This window comes from Diaphorina citri, unplaced genomic scaffold, assembly GCF_000475195.1.
Source record: "Diaphorina citri unplaced genomic scaffold, Diaci psyllid genome assembly version 1.1 scaffold1454, whole genome shotgun sequence".
NCBI classification, from domain to species: domain Eukaryota; kingdom Metazoa; phylum Arthropoda; class Insecta; order Hemiptera; family Psyllidae; genus Diaphorina; species Diaphorina citri.
Genome location: NW_007378880.1, coordinates 62,072 through 80,922, shown reverse-complemented (window position 1 = coordinate 80,922; position 18,851 = coordinate 62,072). Strand labels below are relative to the sequence as shown.

The 18,851-nt window shown below is 38.5% G+C and overlaps 1 protein-coding gene and 1 long non-coding RNA gene across 2 annotated transcripts in view; one reads left to right on the top strand and one right to left on the bottom strand.

Moving 5' to 3' along the window:
- The window catches only part of LOC103515983 (1,4-alpha-glucan-branching enzyme-like), a 53,476-nt gene that overhangs the window by 6,861 nt on the left and 27,764 nt on the right, over window positions 1-18,851 (top strand). The window contains exons 4-5 of the mRNA XM_017446884.2: window positions 4,343-4,505; window positions 5,099-5,331. Coding sequence (XP_017302373.1) covers window positions 4,343-4,505; window positions 5,099-5,331 — 396 coding nt within the window. The remainder of the gene's footprint in view (window positions 1-4,342; window positions 4,506-5,098; window positions 5,332-18,851) is intronic.
- Window positions 11,058-12,950, bottom strand: LOC113470231. Its single transcript, XR_003393359.1, has 2 exons — window positions 12,565-12,950; window positions 11,058-11,380 (listed from the first exon to the last, which is right to left on the bottom strand). It is a non-coding gene; the product is annotated as an uncharacterized LOC113470231 (long non-coding RNA).

The window sequence follows — 18,851 nt, the reverse complement described above, 5'->3', positions numbered from 1 at the left end:
TACACTCACACGCCAGCAAGAATGTACCTACCAATATAATCTAACATGTTTTCATATGTGTACTTCCCAGGTTCGGTACTCCAGAGCAGTTGAAATATCTGGTAGACGAGTGTCATAAGGCAGGACTGTATGTGTTATTAGATGTGGTACACTCACACGCCAGCAAGAATGTACCTACCAATATAATCTAACATGTTTTCATATGTGTACTTCCCAGGTTCGGTACTCCAGAGCAGTTGAAATATCTGGTAGACGAGTGTCATAAGGCAGGACTGTATGTGTTATTAGATGTGGTACACTCACACGCCAGCAAGAATGTACCTACCAATATAATCTAACATGTTTTCATATGTGTACTTCCCAGGTTCGGTACTCCAGAGCAGTTGAAATATCTGGTAGACGAGTGTCATAAGGCAGGACTGTATGTGTTATTAGATGTGGTACACTCACACGCCAGCAAGAATGTACCTACCAATATAATCTAACATGTTTTCATATGTCTACTTCCCAGGTTCGGTACTCCAGAGCAGTTGAAATATCTGGTAGACGAGTGTCATAAGGCAGGACTGTATGTGTTATTAGATGTGGTACACTCACACGCCAAATTTTTTCAAAAAAAAAAAAAAAAAAAAAAAAAAAAAAAAAAAAAAAACATATACCTACCTCCCTCCCTATTTACCTACTTGAAGTTCAGTAGGTTAAAAATAGAACGTTTGAGCGGTTTGCTGTATGTTTTATACGCGGATTTCTGGCGTCAATCCAGAAAAATACCTACCTATAAGCATAAAACGATATGTGGAAATTAAGGGGGGGGGGAGGGAATGAATATACCCGCAAAATTCAAAAAAGTTCCAATGTCCCGGGTTCGACTCTCTCTCAAGAAGAAAAAAGTAGAAATTAAAAAAGCGTAGATATAGAGGTACCTATAGTATTGTATTATACGTAGTTATCTATCTAGTTTTGTCTGGTGCTCCGGATTTCCAGTTCTCATGTTGACCAGTTGACCCAACAACCCAACATGCATCCATCAAGTGTTTTTTCTAGTTTCTTCTCTTCATCTGTTGATTAGGTTATCAAGCTTTTAAGCCTCATTCTTCTGGCCTTTTTTGCTAGGATTTAAATCAGCTCCTCGATATTATCCTTACGAGGCTGAGTAAAATTAAAGTTGACTTTAAATTAATTCCTTAAAAGTTAGGAGGTAATTTAAGGCAGTGGTTATATTCCCAATGCATGAAGGTTTAGACTTTAAAGTTAGTTTAAATGCAAATAAATTCTACCAACTAGTTAATATTGGAAATTGAAAAGAAGGGTATTTTGCATTTTGCTAGGTAGGTGTCATTGGAATTTTCTATCAAGAGCTGAAATGAACAAAAACATGAAAGGTTTTATTTGTCCAAAAGGAAACAGGTTTTAGGTAAACCTAGCTTACAATAATACTCCCCCTCACCTTTTCTGAAATACATTTGACATTGTTACCTACCTAAGTTGAAGGTCTATTGAAGAAAAGATAGATACCTCTACCTACTTACTCACCTTTTCTGAAATACATTTGACATTGTTACCTACCTAAGTTGAAGGTCTATTGAAGAAAAGATAGATACCTCTACCTACAGGAGTTCTCGCATTCTGATTGGTTCTTTCATTTTGGGTCGATGACTCCTTGCTGCCATATTCATCTGGATGAATCATAGGTACCTACTACCTAATCTTTCACAAAATAGATATCAAATTTTCGAGAAAATATTTTTAAATTTGGCTACATTAGGTAGGCTGTAGGCTTGTCAATCTTGATTTCTATAGTTGGTACCTATTGAACAAAAAGTGGCAAGTACGTAAATAATTGATAGGCAGGTAGTAGGTAGGTACCTAACTAAATGTAAGTCTTATTTTATCAATCAACTTCAAATCAACTTATACTGAGTTGGGGAAAAGAACGAATTCAAGCAACTGGTTCTCAATTTAATTTCATAATAAGAGAACAGGTTTTCAACTCCTGAGGACAGGAAATTCTCCACCTGAGAGACTCCAAGAAAACTTGCCATCATTATCAAGAAGAGAGCAGAAAAAAAAGAAGCAAAAAATAACTATTTTTATTCCTTGGGTGCCTAGAGAAATGATCAGACAATAACCTCAGACTAAGCAGAGGATTTACAAAGGAAAATTTCCAGCAAATCATGTCTGGTAAATGTTATTTAAGTAGGTCCCTGTAGTAAGTAGGTAGAGAACTACTTTCACAAAGCTTACACAAATAAAACTGAAAATTAAATCCCTTTAAATTCACCAAGATGTTCATCTAGGTATGTAAGTATGTTCATCTAGATATGTACTTAACTATAAGTGGGATACCTAATTAAAAGATTGAGAACAAATTGAATCTAGAACTCTGATGATTAGACTTGGCAGATTGGCACCACATGGTATATTTGGTCAGCAATTATAATTTAGCACAGCCTCTCATTTCCCTTCACTTGATTGATATTTTCTATTACCAGCTTGCATACTAGAAGTGTTCTATCAGGTAGAATGCTAGATAGCAGATATAATTTAGCACAGCCTCTCATTTCCCTTCACTTGATTGATATTTTCTATTACCAGCTTGCATACTAGAAGTGTTCTATCAGGTAGACTAGATAGTAGAGCAATTGCTTTCACCTGGTCATAGCTATTTCATCTCCAGGTACCACAATCTAAAATCAATCTATTTTATAAATGAGTCTGGGATATTTCACAAATAACTGCATGAAAGTGTAGGATATGATACAGTTCAATTTGTATCCACCTTCTCTACTTCTTGTCAAGTTTGGACACATAAGAAATTCCGAGATTAAATGTTCATTTTAAGTTTAACTGGTCAAATGGAACACTGAATTTATGAGCCTTAAATAAGTGTGATCCAATCGCCCAGGTGAGGTTAATAGGTAGGTACGTAAATATCCAGTCAGAAGTGTTACTTAAAACACCTAGAACTATGCATGAACTATGGATTGTGGCACTTGTGGACACTTTTTTAATCACAAAACAAAATAGGGTAAGTGTACCATTTATTCGCCCACCTAAAAAACGTACCATTTATTGGCCCACCTGCCCACATTTATTTTTCTAATTTTTGTTTTTATGACTACTAACTGCATGAAAGTGTAGGATATGATACAGTTCAATTTGTATCCACCTTCTCTACTTCTTGTCAAGTTTGGACACATAAGAAATTCCAAGATTAAGTAAATGTTCATTTTAAGTTTAAGTAACTGGTCAAATGGAACACTGAATTTATGAGCCTTAAATAAGTGTGATCCGATCGCCCAGGTGAGGTTAATAGGTAGATACGTAAATATCCAGTCAGAAGTGTTACTTAAGTAAAACACCTAGAACTATGCATGAACTATGGATTGTGGCACTTGTGGACACTTTTTTAATCACAAAACAAAACCCCACAGTTCCCTCTATCAAACCTCTAAAAAAAGCTGTATAAGATGAAATACCTAGTCTAAGATGGTCGTTTTGAAACTGCATTTTAATTTTTATCTAGTGTATGATTTTTCCAAAATATCTCGCGGAACCCTTGCCGTCAGCTCAGAAACACTGAGTTAGACCAATCAGCAGATACAAGATGGTAAAAGAAAAGATCAGTTTCGGGTTCCATAAAAAACTTCGCGTCACTTGGCAAAAGTCAAAGGGCTTTAACGCCAGCCTAGTTAGCTTAGTTGGTAGTGCGTCTGTCTTGTAAGCGCTAGGCCGCGGGTTCGATTCCCGCCCGGGGCGGATTTTATGTATCCTAATGGGATAATGTTCGTTCTCGGAACGGCTGGCTTTCTCCTAATCACGCGCAACGTTGCTTAAACTTCAGTGATCCATTGGGAACTGATGTATTGAACGCCGCGCCGCGCCGGTCGTTAAATGTCGTCAACTCATGATGTTGTTATGGATAGATTTTTTTTTTTTCGTAAAGAGGTTTTTGATAGAGAGAACTGTAACTGCTAAGGTCTTATCTTGCCGAAATCAAAGCGTAAAGGAACACAAGATAGGAGAAAGCCAGCCGTTCCGAGAACGAACATTATCGGGAATCGAACCTAGCGCTTACATCAAGGCACCAAGGCAGACGCGCTAAAAACCAAGCTAACTAGGCTGGCGGTTTATTATTTTTGGTGGAGTTTACACTTGTGGCTAGCTGGCTAGTAAAATACAGAACCTTTGTTTATGTTGTTGTTGTTTTTTTTTTTTTTTTTAGTTTTATTTTTACCCAGTTTTTTTTTTGTTGCTTGTGGTTTGGGTGTTTTTTTTTTTTTTTTTTTTTAGTTTTATCTTTAACCAAGTTTATGTTTTATGCATGTCGTTTGCGCCGCAGGTGATTTCAACAACTGGAATCGTGAGGAGTTTGCATACAAGAAGTTAGACTTCGGCAAGTGGGAGTTAGTTCTTCCACCCAACCCCGATGGTAGTTGTAAGCTAACTCATCTCTCCCAGGTCAAACTGGTGGTGAGAAACCAACATGGACATTTACTGGATAGGTGAGTTATGTGAGATTACCCTTGGTGCTTCCCCTTCTCTTCTTCTTCTTCTTCGCCTTTTCCCATGTTCAGATTGGGTCGGCGTTTGTCGTCGGCCTCTCAATCAACTTTAGAGTGATCGTTTTGAGGCAAACTGGTTTTGGCTAAACAAAATTTTCCGAGTGGGATGCCCTTCGCACTCAACCTTCGCTATTCGCTATATAGCGTGAGGAAATTTGGACTAGTCTACTCCCTGTTTATAGTCCCCTAGCTAGACGCTGATCTACTCTCTGTTTATAGTCCCTCAGCCAGACTTACCCTTGGTTCTTCCCTTATAATATGAGAGAAATAACATGGCGGATTTTAAATCTTAACTCGTCTTACGTCCCACGTCAACCCTGGTTATGAGATTTACTTCAAACATATGTATGTATACCACAGTCCACAGTCTTTCTTAGGCCAGACATCACTCACGCTTAGACCACCTTACGGTTTGAGCATGAGTGTCGGAAAAATCTAGAGACCTAGGTCTGTCAGACCGTCTGAGATACTCTGTATTTCATTCTATTCTATTCTATTCTATTCTATTCCGTTCTATTCTATTCTATTCTCAGACTCTCCCCATGGGCTACATACGTGACGGAGCCCCCAGTAGTAGGTCACGCCTATGAGCAGCGTATCTGGAATCCAAAACCCCAGGATAAACACAAGTGGACCTCTAGTAAGCCGAAGAAACCAGACAACCTCAAGATATATGAATCACACGTAGGAATATGTACGCAGGAACAGAAGTGTGCATCTTATGAGGACTTTGTACGCGTGGTGATACCTAGGATTGTTAAACAAGGTGGGTAGTATTTAAGGTATAAGGCCAGCCACTCACCATCAGGTATACCTGACAAGTATCGGATCTGTCTCGCTGGAGGACGTAAAACTGAGACAAAACCAGCCCTGTCAAGCCACAGACAATAACACTGGCTCTTTTGAGGGTACCTGAATGGGACTATGGTCAAGTCCGTCTCAGGAAGTAGGGTACAACGACATAATTATGTACCTGAATATCCCTCATTAGATCCCTGAGCGAGCTCTCTGACCTATATAGATGGCACCTCTTGGTATCCTCTTAATGGAATAATATATGGACTCACAGCTTTTCTCTGGAATAAACCTGATTGTGTGGACTTTCTAGAGCTGCTGCAGGTGAATTTTAGAGAAACTGGGGAGGTTGAAATATAAAAGTGAGGGTGCTTTGAGGTTCCATCAAGGCCCGGGGATAGCAGCTTAACTCCAAACACAAAAAGCCCACTCCGAGGCTTAGGTGTAGGGGCGAACAGCCCTAAAGGATGGGTTAAGCTACTAGGAATCTAATCTAATCTTTTCCGCCACTTGAGCTTTTTCCAACCAGACGATCTAGACGTGATTGACGGGAATAACTTATTGAATTGAAGTGATTTCTAAATTTTAATTTGACGATTTTCACTTTATTTGTCTGCAAGCAAACTTTTTCACCATTATTCCCGAAAGGTTTGTTAACTTTTGATGTACTTCTCAACAGCAATTTCTATGTCCCACAACGTAAAGGAAAGTTTTTCGTTGAATTTTTAGGCTGACTGGGCCTCTGGGGGCCTCGAAATTCTTTGTTTCAAGGTGGGTTTCACCAACCTAATTTTTAGCACCTAACAGCCCTGTTGGCTTAACAGGCCTTCTAAGGGCTGAAAAAATATTGGTGAAATCCACCCTTAGAATAACAACTGGGAATAACTAGATAGTTATTTCTTTTACGAAGGCGGTTAGTTCGATATCGTCGGAATTTCGGATTTTGGTCCGAGCCTCAAGTGCCTCATTGGGGCCCTGTGCTGCTGGTTAGGTGGTAGAGAACGCCTCATATAATGGTACATTTCCTACAGGCATGGCTATTCCAGACAAGTGGATTGAACTGCTGAAGAAATTCAAGGATGAGGATTGGAACATGGGGAACATTGTACATACACTTACCAATAGGAGATACATGGAGAAAACAGTAGCCTATGCTGAGTCACATGATCAGGTAAGAGTGCAAAAACGGAGTAGGTACTTATTATCCTGAAATTGAAAAGTTAAGAAGGATGGGATAGTTTTTAAGAGGTTTGATAGAGGGAAATGTAACTGCTAAGGTCTTGTCACCCCGAAAACGAAGAGAGAGCAGGATAGGAGAAAGTCAGCCGTTCCGAGAACGAATCTTATCTGTTCAAGATAAAGTTCACAATGGAGCAGTGGTCAATTTTTTTCGAAAGGAAAATAAATCTTTCTGTTGGTTCCCGAGCCATCGATTAACTAGCCAGATACCTATAACTAATGAAATAAATAAATAAATAGAAATAATGAGGAAAATATTCGTTTTCAGGCGCTGGTTGGAGACAAAACCATAGCATTCTGGCTGATGGATAAGGAGATGTACACTCACATGAGTACTCTGTCAGATCCCTCTCTCATTATTGATAGGGGTAAGTATCATTTAGGCTGGGGTTATGTACCGGGTTGAGATCAGCTCGGACTTGGTGAGACAGGATATTGCAGGGTTGTCCAACCCGCGGCCTGCATGCGGCCCGCGAAAGCCCGCGAACTCTAGGACTGAAGATTACATCAATGTTTGGTAGTTTATACATGTGCGAAAGTGCTTTTTCGACTATGAAGCATGTGAAAAATTCGGTACTCCAGAGCAGTTGAAATATCTGGTAGACGAGTGTCATAAGGCAGGACTGTATGTGTTATTAGATGTGGTACACTCACACGCTAGCAAGAATGTACCTACCAATATAATCTAACATGTTTTCATATGTCTACTTCCCAGGTTCGGTACTCCAGAGCAGTTGAAATATCTGGTAGACGAGTGTCATAAGGCAGGACTGTATGTGTTATTAGATGTGGTACACTCACACGCCAGCAAGAATGTATTGGATGGACTGAATGAGTTTGATGGAACTCAAGCCTGCTTCTTCCATGATGGACCACGGGGTAAGAAAAACATTTCCTAAAATGAACACTAAATATACCAATTTTTTACCCCAAAATCAGCAGTTTGGGTGGAATAGCTCACTAAGTGAGAATCCTGCATAAAAAAGTCAGCCTCTACATAAAAAAGTCACGCACTCTGCCACGATCCATGTCCTCATCTTCTTCCTCTCTATATCTCCTCCCCCTCCTGCATTATAGCGGGGGAATTTACTATTGTTCTGCAATTGATGCCTCTTCAAATAAAGGAGAAGAAGAAAAAATAAATCACGTCGTATGTTGCAGGCACCCACCCACTGTGGGACAGTAGACTGTTCAACTATTCCGAGATTGAAGTATTGAGATTCCTGCTATCAAATCTGCGGTGGTATCTAGACGAATACCAGTTCGATGGTTTTAGGTTCGATGGAGTCACGTCCATGCTGTATCACAAGTAAGTGTCACGGATTCGTAGATAAGCTTAATATCCCATCCTTTAGGGCTGTTTGTCCCTACACCTATGGGCTTTTTACTTTTTATTACAATAATGTAATGAGAAAGTATTGTTTTTGTATGGAGTATAAAGGATATGTGTAGCTGTAGGTATTGGGATAAAGCCTCCCCAGTTAGTAGTTAGCTTAAGAGAGTTAGCGTGAGTAGAGCAGTAATACGCCTGTCTTGTAAGCGCTAGGTCGCGGTTTCGTTTCCCGCCCGGATAGATGGGCAGTGTGCACCGTTCTTGTATGAATGTCAAAATAAAAGTAATAATAATAATACTAATAAAATCAATTTTTTCATTATCTATATATAGGTACCTATTTCATCAATTTTTTTTCTTTTCTGTTTTCAGTCACGGCTGTGGCGAGGGGTTCTCGGGGCATTACGATGAATATTTCGGCCTCAACGTAGACACTGACGCCCTCATCTATCTCATGGTAGCTAACAAATTCCTACATGACAAATATCCGGAAATAATCACCATAGCTGAGGATGTATCCGGTATGCCAGCATCCTGTCGGCCGGTCACTGAGGGAGGAACCGGGTTCGACTACCGGCTGGGTAAGATTTTTTTTACTTCAAGTTTTAAAGCAGAAATAAGGCCAGACATGAGTGACATGACAGTCGGAACGTGTGTGGTTCCGGGTTGGGTCGGGTCGGCTCGGGAAAAGCTTCAAACCTATGGCTCTCAGACCTAGGTCTCGAGCTTTTTCCGCCACGACCTGACAGCTGACAGGTCTACCTGATAGTGTGTGTGCTCATCAGGTATGGGAGACCTAATCAGGTGCACCTGTCAGGTCTACCTGATATAATGATATAGTGAGTGGCTGGTGTTAACTATCAACAAGGCTCCATTCCTCAGGTGGGGCCGAAAAGTAATTAAGTTTTGCATTAGGAAGTATTTTTCTCAAAATTCAAATCATGAAAGAAGTCACCGCTGGATTACTTCAATGCAAACTCTTTTGTAATCCATCAAGACTATCCGCGAACGGAAAAGATTGTATGTAGAAACGAGTAGCTACCAAACTGAAGTAATCTAAGTATAATTTATTCCAACCTAGTTAGCTTGGAGGGTAGCGCCTTGTCTGCCTTGTAAGCGCTAGGTCGCGGGTTCGATTTCCGTCCGGGCAGATTTTATCCTAAACAGATAAGGTTCGTTCTCGGAACGACTGGCTGTCTTTTATCCTGTCCTCATTCTCTCTTCACTTTCGGGACGATGAGACCTTAGCAGTTACAGTTCCCTCTATCAAACCACTTTAGTTCCCCACTTTAGTTTCACAAGCATTCCTTTTACGGATGGGTATACCATTTATATGGAATTTTTATGTTCTGTTGATATGTTGTAATAAATGGAAACTTGAATTAAACTTAAAAAAATCTCCTGTTCATTTTCAGGTTTGATGCTGCAATGAATACTACAGAGGAAAGATTCAAGTGGCTCAGTGCAGATCCCGGCTATGTCTCTACTAAACACGAAGGTGACAAGGTTATTATATTTGAACGGGCGGGTCTACTGTTTGCATTCAACTTCAACGGAACTCAGAGCTTCACTGATTACAGGTGAGAATTGCACACCGGAGGTCCCGTGTTCGATTCCCGGCGTGGTCGAAGTTTTTTCTGGCTCTGTGCTTTGAGTTCGCGGTGCACTCAGCCTCGTGAGGACAACTGAGTAGCTACTTTAATAGACTATCGAACGGTGGTGGTCAAAAATGAGTTCAGTGGCCCTCGGGTGCACAAAGGTTGGACAACCCTGGGATATTATTACCAACCTTGCCTTCCCCAACCCGGTACATAACCACAACCTTAATTGCTTATGGAAGGGGCCCTTTTATAACCAATCTTAACACAGAGAGTTTACAGTGAATCCAGAACTTTAGAAATACTGGCCTGTGTAAATCATTTTTTTTTTTTTTTTCAAGAACTTTGATAGAGGGAAGAGTAACTGCTAAGGTCTTATCGTCCCGAAAGCGAAGAGAGAAGAAAGACAGGATAGGAGAAAACCAGCCGTTCAGGGTTCAGGATAAAATCTATTAGGACCATGACCAGGGGACCGTTTTCGGAGTAAGTCCTTCAGTTTACTATTCCAATTAATATATTTCAGGTATTGCTCTACACAAAGTTATTCGACTCATAACACATGGACTTGGAGGGGAAGCATATCTAAACTTCATAGGTAAGAGTTCCATATATTCTGTTATTCTAAATATAAATTATACAATAGTCTTACATACTGGACTCCGCACACAGGAATTTCGTCAGAAAAGACCCCCATTTCAATGTAATGTTATGTATTTTATAAACAAAGACGAGTGTTTCGTCGACTTAAAACCTATCGGCCATCAAAATAGACAGAAAAATTTTGGCTCCGAGAATCACAAATCCAGGACCTTCTGAACGGCAAGCAAACGCTTTACCACTGGACCAAACCTATTCAAACTCTCTTTCCATTTTGATACAGAAGTTTGTATCTCAACCTTTTTCCGCCACACACCGTCCGACTGTCAAACATAGTCGACCGGACGTCGATCGACGTCACAAATTGCAAAGTGTAAGTTGCAAAAAGTACCTTAAGTACCAAGTAATTACTACATGAAGTATTTGTTAGGTATCTAACTTACCTATTTATAATCCAATTCCAGTCCCTCTTTCCCCTCGCCATACCTAGCAATGACTTGGTCATAAAATGTCGGGTGTCTCGTCAGCTTATTCAGCATTTGATTTTCAAACGAGCACAACTCCTGTTTCACCATTGTATGCAATGGTGACCACCACAGATGATTTTAACTAAGTACCTATTCTATAAAATGGTGGATCAGGGCACAGATCATCACAACCTGTTTCACCATTGTATGCAATGGTGACCACCACAGATGATTTTAACTAAGTACCTATTCTATAAAATGGTGGATCAGGGCACAGATGAACTTTAAGATGTCTAGGATTGATTGAAAGTAAACGGCATGCAGCAGAAAATCAGATAAATGATCAACGTAAATGAGGCTACGCTACGGTACATTTAACAAATCAAAGTCAAAAATTTATTTAACAATAAAAATAATATCAGGTTATCACTTTTAAATGTTTTCATAATTTTAAAATAAACTCTTGTCTAAAAACTTTTCTGTCCAAATGGACAATAGGCACTTATTATAAGTTTAGGATTATTTTCCATATCTATCCGTATGGATAGAAATTAGAAATTATTTACTTTGTTGATTTTTTATATTTATTTATTTTATATTGTTATTTTTTATATGTCAAATATATGTTGGTATATAACTGACGCATTTGTCAGTACATAATTATGTTTGTTAGAGCGTATTTAATTTGTTTCACCATCAGTAAGGTAAGAGGAATACAAAATATTTGTATTAGGTAAGCTACACACGTTATAGTTGCTGAAAAGGTCTGGTCTAGACAGTACAGACCTTTCCGGCGATCGTAACGTGTGAGGAACATTCCATTCTATTCCCCAGGGTTGGAGTAGAGCAGGCAGGGAAGTACAAGGTAGTGCTGGACTCAGACTGTTCACACTTCGGCGGCTTCAACCGTCTGGACCCGGGCACTGTATACGAGACCTACCCTGAACCATGGAACAACAGACGAAACTCCATCAAACTCTATCTACCTACCCGCACCGGGTTAATATTAACCACGAGTCCGGTGGAACCAATTTATCCCTAGTGGTGAACCAGTGTTCCCAGTGGCAGCGCGGAAAACCACGGGACAGACCCCGGAGAACACCCCCACGATAGGAGAGAAACCCTCCGAGTCCCCAGAGAAAAGATAGAAAGTAAAAAAGGGATGTAGAAAAAAAAAGAACCGTGGCACAAGCTCTGCTTCCCCATCCTTGGCACAAGCTCTGCTTATACGGATGGGTATACCATTTATATGAAAAATGTATGTTCTGAATTTTTTGTCGATCAAATATAAATGGAAACTTAAAAAATAAAAATAAAAAAAAAAAATAAATAATAGTAAGCCCATAGGAAAGCTGAAATTAACCCAAAGACCCTGCCTGTTTCACCATTGTATGCAATGGTGACCACCACAGATGATTTTAACTAAGTACCTATTCTATAAAATGGTGGATCAGGGCACAGATGAACTTTAAGATGTCTAGGATTGATTGAAAGTAAACGGCATGCAGCAGAAAATCAGATAAATGATCAACGTAAATGAGGCTACGCTACGGTACATTTAACAAATCAAAATCAACACTTTATTTAACAATAAAAATAATATCAGGTTATCACTTTTAAATGTTTTCATAATTTTAAAATAAACTCTTGTCTAAAAACTTTTCTGTCCAAATGGACAATAGGCACTTATTATAAGTTTAGGATTATTTTCCATATCTATCCGTATGGATAGAAATTAGAAATTATTTACTTTGTTGATTTTTTATATTTATTTATTTTATATTGTTATTTTTTATATGTCAAATATATGTTGGTATATAACTGACGCATTTGTCAGTACATAATTATGTTTGTTAGAGCGTATTTAATTTGTTTCACCATCAGTAAGGTAAGAGGAATACAAAATATTTGTATTAGGTAAGCTACACACGTTATAGTTGCTGAAAAGGTCTGGTCTAGACAGTACAGACCTTTCCGGCGATCGTAACGTGTGAGGCGGGCCTTACATTTACAAAAATACCTATATCAAATGTACAAGGTAAATTTAGGTAACTATTGCACGTATTAAATATGCGCCAACCTCTTAGAACGTGTGCTTGAAGTTTGATCGAAATTTGGATCTTAACCAATTATTAATGTAATCAGAAACGAGAACAAATTGCAAAGTGTAAGTTGCAAAAAGTACCTTAAGTACCAAGTAATTACTACATGAAGTATTTGTTAGGTATCTAACTTACCTATCTATAATCCAATTCCAGGCCCTCTTTCCCCTCGCCATACCTAGCAATGACTTGGTCATAAAATGTCGGGTGTCTTGTCAGCTTATTCAGCATTTGATTTTCAAACGAGCACAACAGATCGACGTCAATCTATGTTGTCAAGGCAGTGTGAATAGTTCAGTCGACAACTCGACATCGATGGCCGGTCGACAGATCGCGTTCTGTCAGACCGAGATCTGTCAGACGATCTGAGAATGGGTGGTTGGCATAACACTGACTTCAAGAGTTCTCTCACTAATAGATCAGTTGCGCTTACTTGGGTGATGTTTCAAAGTAATAGAGCAGGAAAAATGAGGACCAACGGAATTTTTCTTTTTCTCCTACGACTTCTAGATCCCGAGATAAATCGATTTAAAAATACCGGTAAATCGTGAACATTGACGTCACGGCATACGCTCCCGTAGGCGAAGACGTCACATAAAATGTCCCGAACAAAGCTCCCTCGCAGGCAACGCATTAATGTGTTTGTGCGCATACGTTACTGCGCATTTCTTTCAGTTCCTCCGCAAGCGTGCTTGCATACTGGCGCTACCTAGCGGACAGAAAAAAAAACAACTGCGTAAAGTCTGACGTCACAAATATTAGAACTCTTTCATTGGAACGGAAAATAAAAATTGAATTTTCGACCTTTTGCAGTTACTTTTTCGGAGTTTCGACCTCAGATTTGGATTTTTCACAACTTTTTACGGAGGAATCGACCTTTTATATTAATAATATTTTCCCAATTGCAACTGCTCCATTTCCTCTTGTTTGTATCAAAGGGAACGAGTTCGGACATCCCGAGTGGTTGGATTTCCCGCGAGCTGGTAACAACTCTTCCTACTGGCATGCTAGGAGACAATGGAATCTTACTGATGATGAACTACTCAAGTATAAATTCCTCAATAGGTGAGTCTTAGGCCAGCCATTTAGACCTGACAGGGAGACAATGGAATCTTACTGATGATGAACTACTCAAGTATAAATTCCTCAATAGGTGAGTCTTAGGCCAGCCATTTAGACCGGGCGAATGACTTCCTGTAGGGTCATATGTAAATTCCCCCGATTACGGAAAAAAAGGGTATATGTAAACTCCCCCGATGGTAGAACCAACCTGGATTTAACTTTCTTTCTGATGCTATTTATTTGAACATATGAAAGTTTCTGAAGACTAAGTATTGCATCCGTAAAAACATGAATATTTGGATGCGAAGAATTAAAATATTTAGAGAGATGTGAATGAAATGACTTACAATTTCTAAACACCAAAAGATTTTTACCACGCTCACTTGTCAGAAATTTAATAGTTGACATGATGATGTCCAAAACCAAACTAATAGGTAATTTATTACATGAAATGTCCAAATCATTGTTCATCGATTTCATTTTCGGGGGAATTTACATCCGGAAATGAGGACCCTTGAAAAAATCGGGGGAATTTACATACAGCCCCTTCCTCTTCTTAGCTTGCTTCTTGTGTCCTCTCTCTCTTTCTCTCTCTCTTTTCTTTCTTTTTCCATAATCCTTATAATATCATTAAAAAGAATAGGTACAGACTGTTAAACAGTTAATTCTATATCTCTCTCTATCTCCTTCCCTCTCTCTCTATCTCATTCCTTCTCTCTCTATCTCCTTACCTCTTTCTCTCTCTAGGGTAATTATTATTATTATTATTATTATTTCTGTATTTTTGCAGATTGTTCAGAGAAGAAAATTTTCCTGGACATGACAATTTGGAAATGGATAGGTGCTATAATACAGAGAGTGAGAGAAAGAGAGAGAGTAGAGAGAGAGAGTGAGAGAGAGAGAGTAGAGAGAGAGAGTGAGAGAGACAGAGAATAAGAAGTAGGAATGAGGTGGAGCTTAAAAAAAAGACCAGTTTCGTTCTCGGAACGGCTGGCTTTCTCCTATCCAGTCTTCCTTCTCTCTTCGATTTCGGGACGATAATACCTTAGCAGTTACAGTTCCCTCTATCTAACATAAAAAAATGTTTGCAATTTACACACGAGTGGTTTACATTTCGTGAGAAAAGAAAAAATAATAAAGAAAATGATTGAAAACGGGAATTGATAAATAGGTGGAGACAGAGAGTGAATGTGTGAGAAAGAAAAGAAAAACACTCACTTTCCCAATTAAGGAAAGAGGGGTGAGGAGAAAGATAATGAAAAAGGAGAAAAAGATAAGATATGGAGAGAGAGAGAGAGAGAGAGAGAGAGAGAGAGAGAGAGATAAATTTCTGGGAGTGTGAGGGAGACGAATATTATTTTGTATTAAGGGAAGATACATAGAAAGTAAGAGAAAGAGGGTGAGAGAGAGAGAGAAAGAGAAAGAGGGTGAGAGAGAGGGTGAGAAGAGAGAGAGAGGAGAGAGGGAATAATCTTTCTTGACGAGGGAGAACTCTTAAGTAGACAGGCAATACAGACAGGCTAAAAAGAGAGGGAGAAGTTAAGAGGGGAGAGAGAGAGGGATAGGGAAATAAAGAGAAGTGTGAGAAAGAGAGAGCAGGAGAGGGGAGGGGGGTATCCATCTCATTTTCTATATTACAAAGACGGAAAAATATGCTTTCTGTCCCTCTCTCTTTCTCTCTCTCTTTCTCCCTAATTTCTGTCTCACTTGCTCACAGAAGTTTCTATCTCTTTTGCCCTATCTCTCTCTCCTCTCTTTCTTTCTTCTTTTCTGTCTCTTTTTCATTTAATATCAACATAATTCCTCTCCCAATTCCTTCTTCTTCTTCTTCTCTCTCTCTCTCTCTCTCATTAATTATTACTACAGTGACTGCTTTATCATGAACCCTCTAAAGGTCCCATATAAATTCAGATAAAATTATGCAAAATCCTTCGCCTTAAAAAAAGACCCGCGCCTTGTGTTTAATAGTCCCAATAATAAAAAAACCTTTACAATTACAATTCTAAAATAGCTATAAACCTCTACAACTACAATTCTGAAATGAATAAAAACAATGAGATGGAGAAGAGCGATAAAAAGCAACAAGAAAGAGAAGGAGGAGGAAGAGGAGAGAGAAAAGAGAGTTTTGTTGAGCCTTTTTTTATGAAAAAAGAATAGAATTAAAAGAAGAAGAAGAAGAAGAAGAAAAAAACATGAAATCTGGATGGTCAGTTAAGTGTTTTAACTTAGCTTTTGTCAAATTGCCAACTTGTGCTTAAGCACTTGGTATGTTTTTTAAGTCTATTAGTTGAAAAAGAAAAGATAAGTGTTTCACCGCCGTTTTTATTTCGTAGCAATGAAACACCTGCTACATTAGACAACACCGTAGTATGCCTCTCACCAGATGGGCGAGAAGAGACACAAGACTTCCCATTTGGGTGCTGGGTCAACATGAGAACACCAGAAAGTAACCCGTTGAAATATTTGCTATCGAAAAACGAGTGCGAAATTTTGTCAATGGAGGGATTCAAATTAGTGCCTCATATAGTTGGATGGAAGAGCACCTTCAGGATCAGGGGAACCCTCTAAACAAAGTCTCTCCTTTCAAGGAGTGTCCAACTCTACCTGCTACATTAGACAACACCGTAGTATGCCTCTCACCAGATGGGCGAGAAGAGACACAAGACTTCCCATTTGGGTGCTGGGTCAACACGAGAACACCAGAAAGTAACCCGTTGAAATATTTGCTATCGAAAAACGAGTGCGAAATTTTGTCGATGGTGCGGGATTCAAATTAGTGCCTCAGATAATGTTTGTTCTCGGAACGGCTGGCTTTCTCCTATCCTGTCTTTCTTCGATTTTGGGACCATATGACCTTTACAGTTACATTTTCCTCTAGCAAACATTTTTTTAAGGAAAAAAAAAAAAATAGTGCCTTATATAGTTGGGTGGAAGAGCTTCTTCAGGATCAGAACTCTGGCCCACTATAAATTCTTGACTTGTCATGGACTCGAACCACCAACCTCCAGATTCAAAGTCCACCGTGCTCACCACTGAGGTTGGTAACACCCTGTACAAGTGTGTATTGCCTCATTTGGTATTGTTTGCACAGTTGGAAATAAATTGCCGCTTGAAACTAAATGGAATTAAACGATTTATATGTGAATTGATGCCTTCTGTCGTTTATTATGCCAGACGATCATAAGTAACATACATAGCCGTTTGAACTCTTACCTCAAAATGAAAAACAAAATTAAATGTCACTCAAGATCTTGCCTGGAAATGGAGTCTTACATTAGAACTTGTTCTTGTCCTGAAATTGAATACAAACAAGATTTTTGATATCTGGGAATATTCTTAGATTATGATTTTAAGCTCAAAAGTCACGTTGAAATAATTACTAAGAAATTGAGACTGATTCTGTATAGATTAAATAAGTGCTATGTTAACAATGTACCTATGCTCGTAAAAAGAACTATTTACTATTCATTGATAGAGTCAATACTTAGATATGGAGTAACTCTATATTCTCACTGCCCGGATTATATTTTAAACCCCCTGATTAGTTTACAACAAAAGTTGATATTAAAAATATTCGCGTCTGAAATACCCTATCTGCTGTCACCTAAATTATTATCAGTACAAATATTGCTGGAGAACCACTTCAGAGATGAGAAATATAGAAGAATAGTGCCTAATCCTTATGATACGCGAAATACTTACTTTGTAAAATCAAGACCTAACACTCTGTATGGAGAAAGATGTTTAACCTACATAATTCCAACTTTGCTTGAAAAATACTGTACAGAATTTATAGAAGAACAAAACATGAGAATAATCAAGATGAAAATTAAAGAAATTTTGATTGAGGAAAACAAGAAGTTAATCCGATGAATACTTTTGAATCATCACTTTGAAGCCGAGTACATTCTGAAGAAGTAAACAGCCGCACCCCCTAGAAGTTTCTGCAAGCTTAGGGGATGGTCTAATTTATGTACTTATTATTGTTTATAAATACATTGCTTATTCAATTCAATTCAATTCAATTCTCCTCCTTCTTCTTCATCATCTTCTCCTCCTTCTTTATCTTCTCCTTCTTCTTCTTTTTCTCCTTCTTCTTCATCTTATCCTTCTTCTTCGTCCTCTCCTTCTTCTTCTTCATCTTCTCCTTCTCCTTCTTCTTCGCCTTTTCTCGTGTACAGACGGGGTCGGCGTTTTTCGTCAGCCTCTCGATCAGCCCTGGTTTTGGCTACAAATTTCATCAATATACCTAGGCTACAAATTTCACCAAAGGGGCGTGAAAAAATGAGAATATGCCCAAAAAGGGGGCGCCATGCAAAAAAGTTTGAGAACCACTGCACTAAAGCTGATTTGAGGAAATGAAAGAAATCTGAAACAGGCTATGTAATGAAGTAGGTATGTACCTATATTTACATATTTCTGTATGTACACGTAAATAAGTACATAGATTCCGTTCATATATATGTACTTAAGAGGAAATAGGTAATATGATAATGTACCTACTTACCTACCTGTTTACCATTCTCCTCAACAACTCAGTCGTAATTTTGTATATTTTATTATTTTGCTCCGCTCTTCAAAAAAGTTTGTGTAGGTTAAAAATAAAATAATAATAATAATAAATAAATAAATCAGAGAAGTAGAAGATATTTGCCATAAGGTAGGAGGCATGCGCATGCCTAATATATTGCCTACCTACAGTGACTGCCAAGGATAAGCAACAGTTGCGCCGCAGGCGATTTTTTTTTATATTGAAGATCTCTAACTCCGTTTGAAGATCTTTGTTAGTTTTTATTATTATTTTTACTTTCTATTATTTTTTTTAAGCATTTACAATTTTAAGATCTACAATTTAATTTATGTAGGTATTGTAGGCAGTGGCGGCCGGTGGAAAAAAAGTCTAGGGGTGCTGCAAAGAAAAAAAAAAGTTTGTAGGTAATAATGTTGCATGCATTCTACCTACAATTTGTAGGTAGATTATTTTACTATTATTAGCAAGTTAAAGACTGAAATTTAGCTCCATCTCAAATTCCTAATTCGTTCGGAATTGGAAGATTTCTCTTTGTTTTTCTTTATTTTTTTCTTTTATGTTA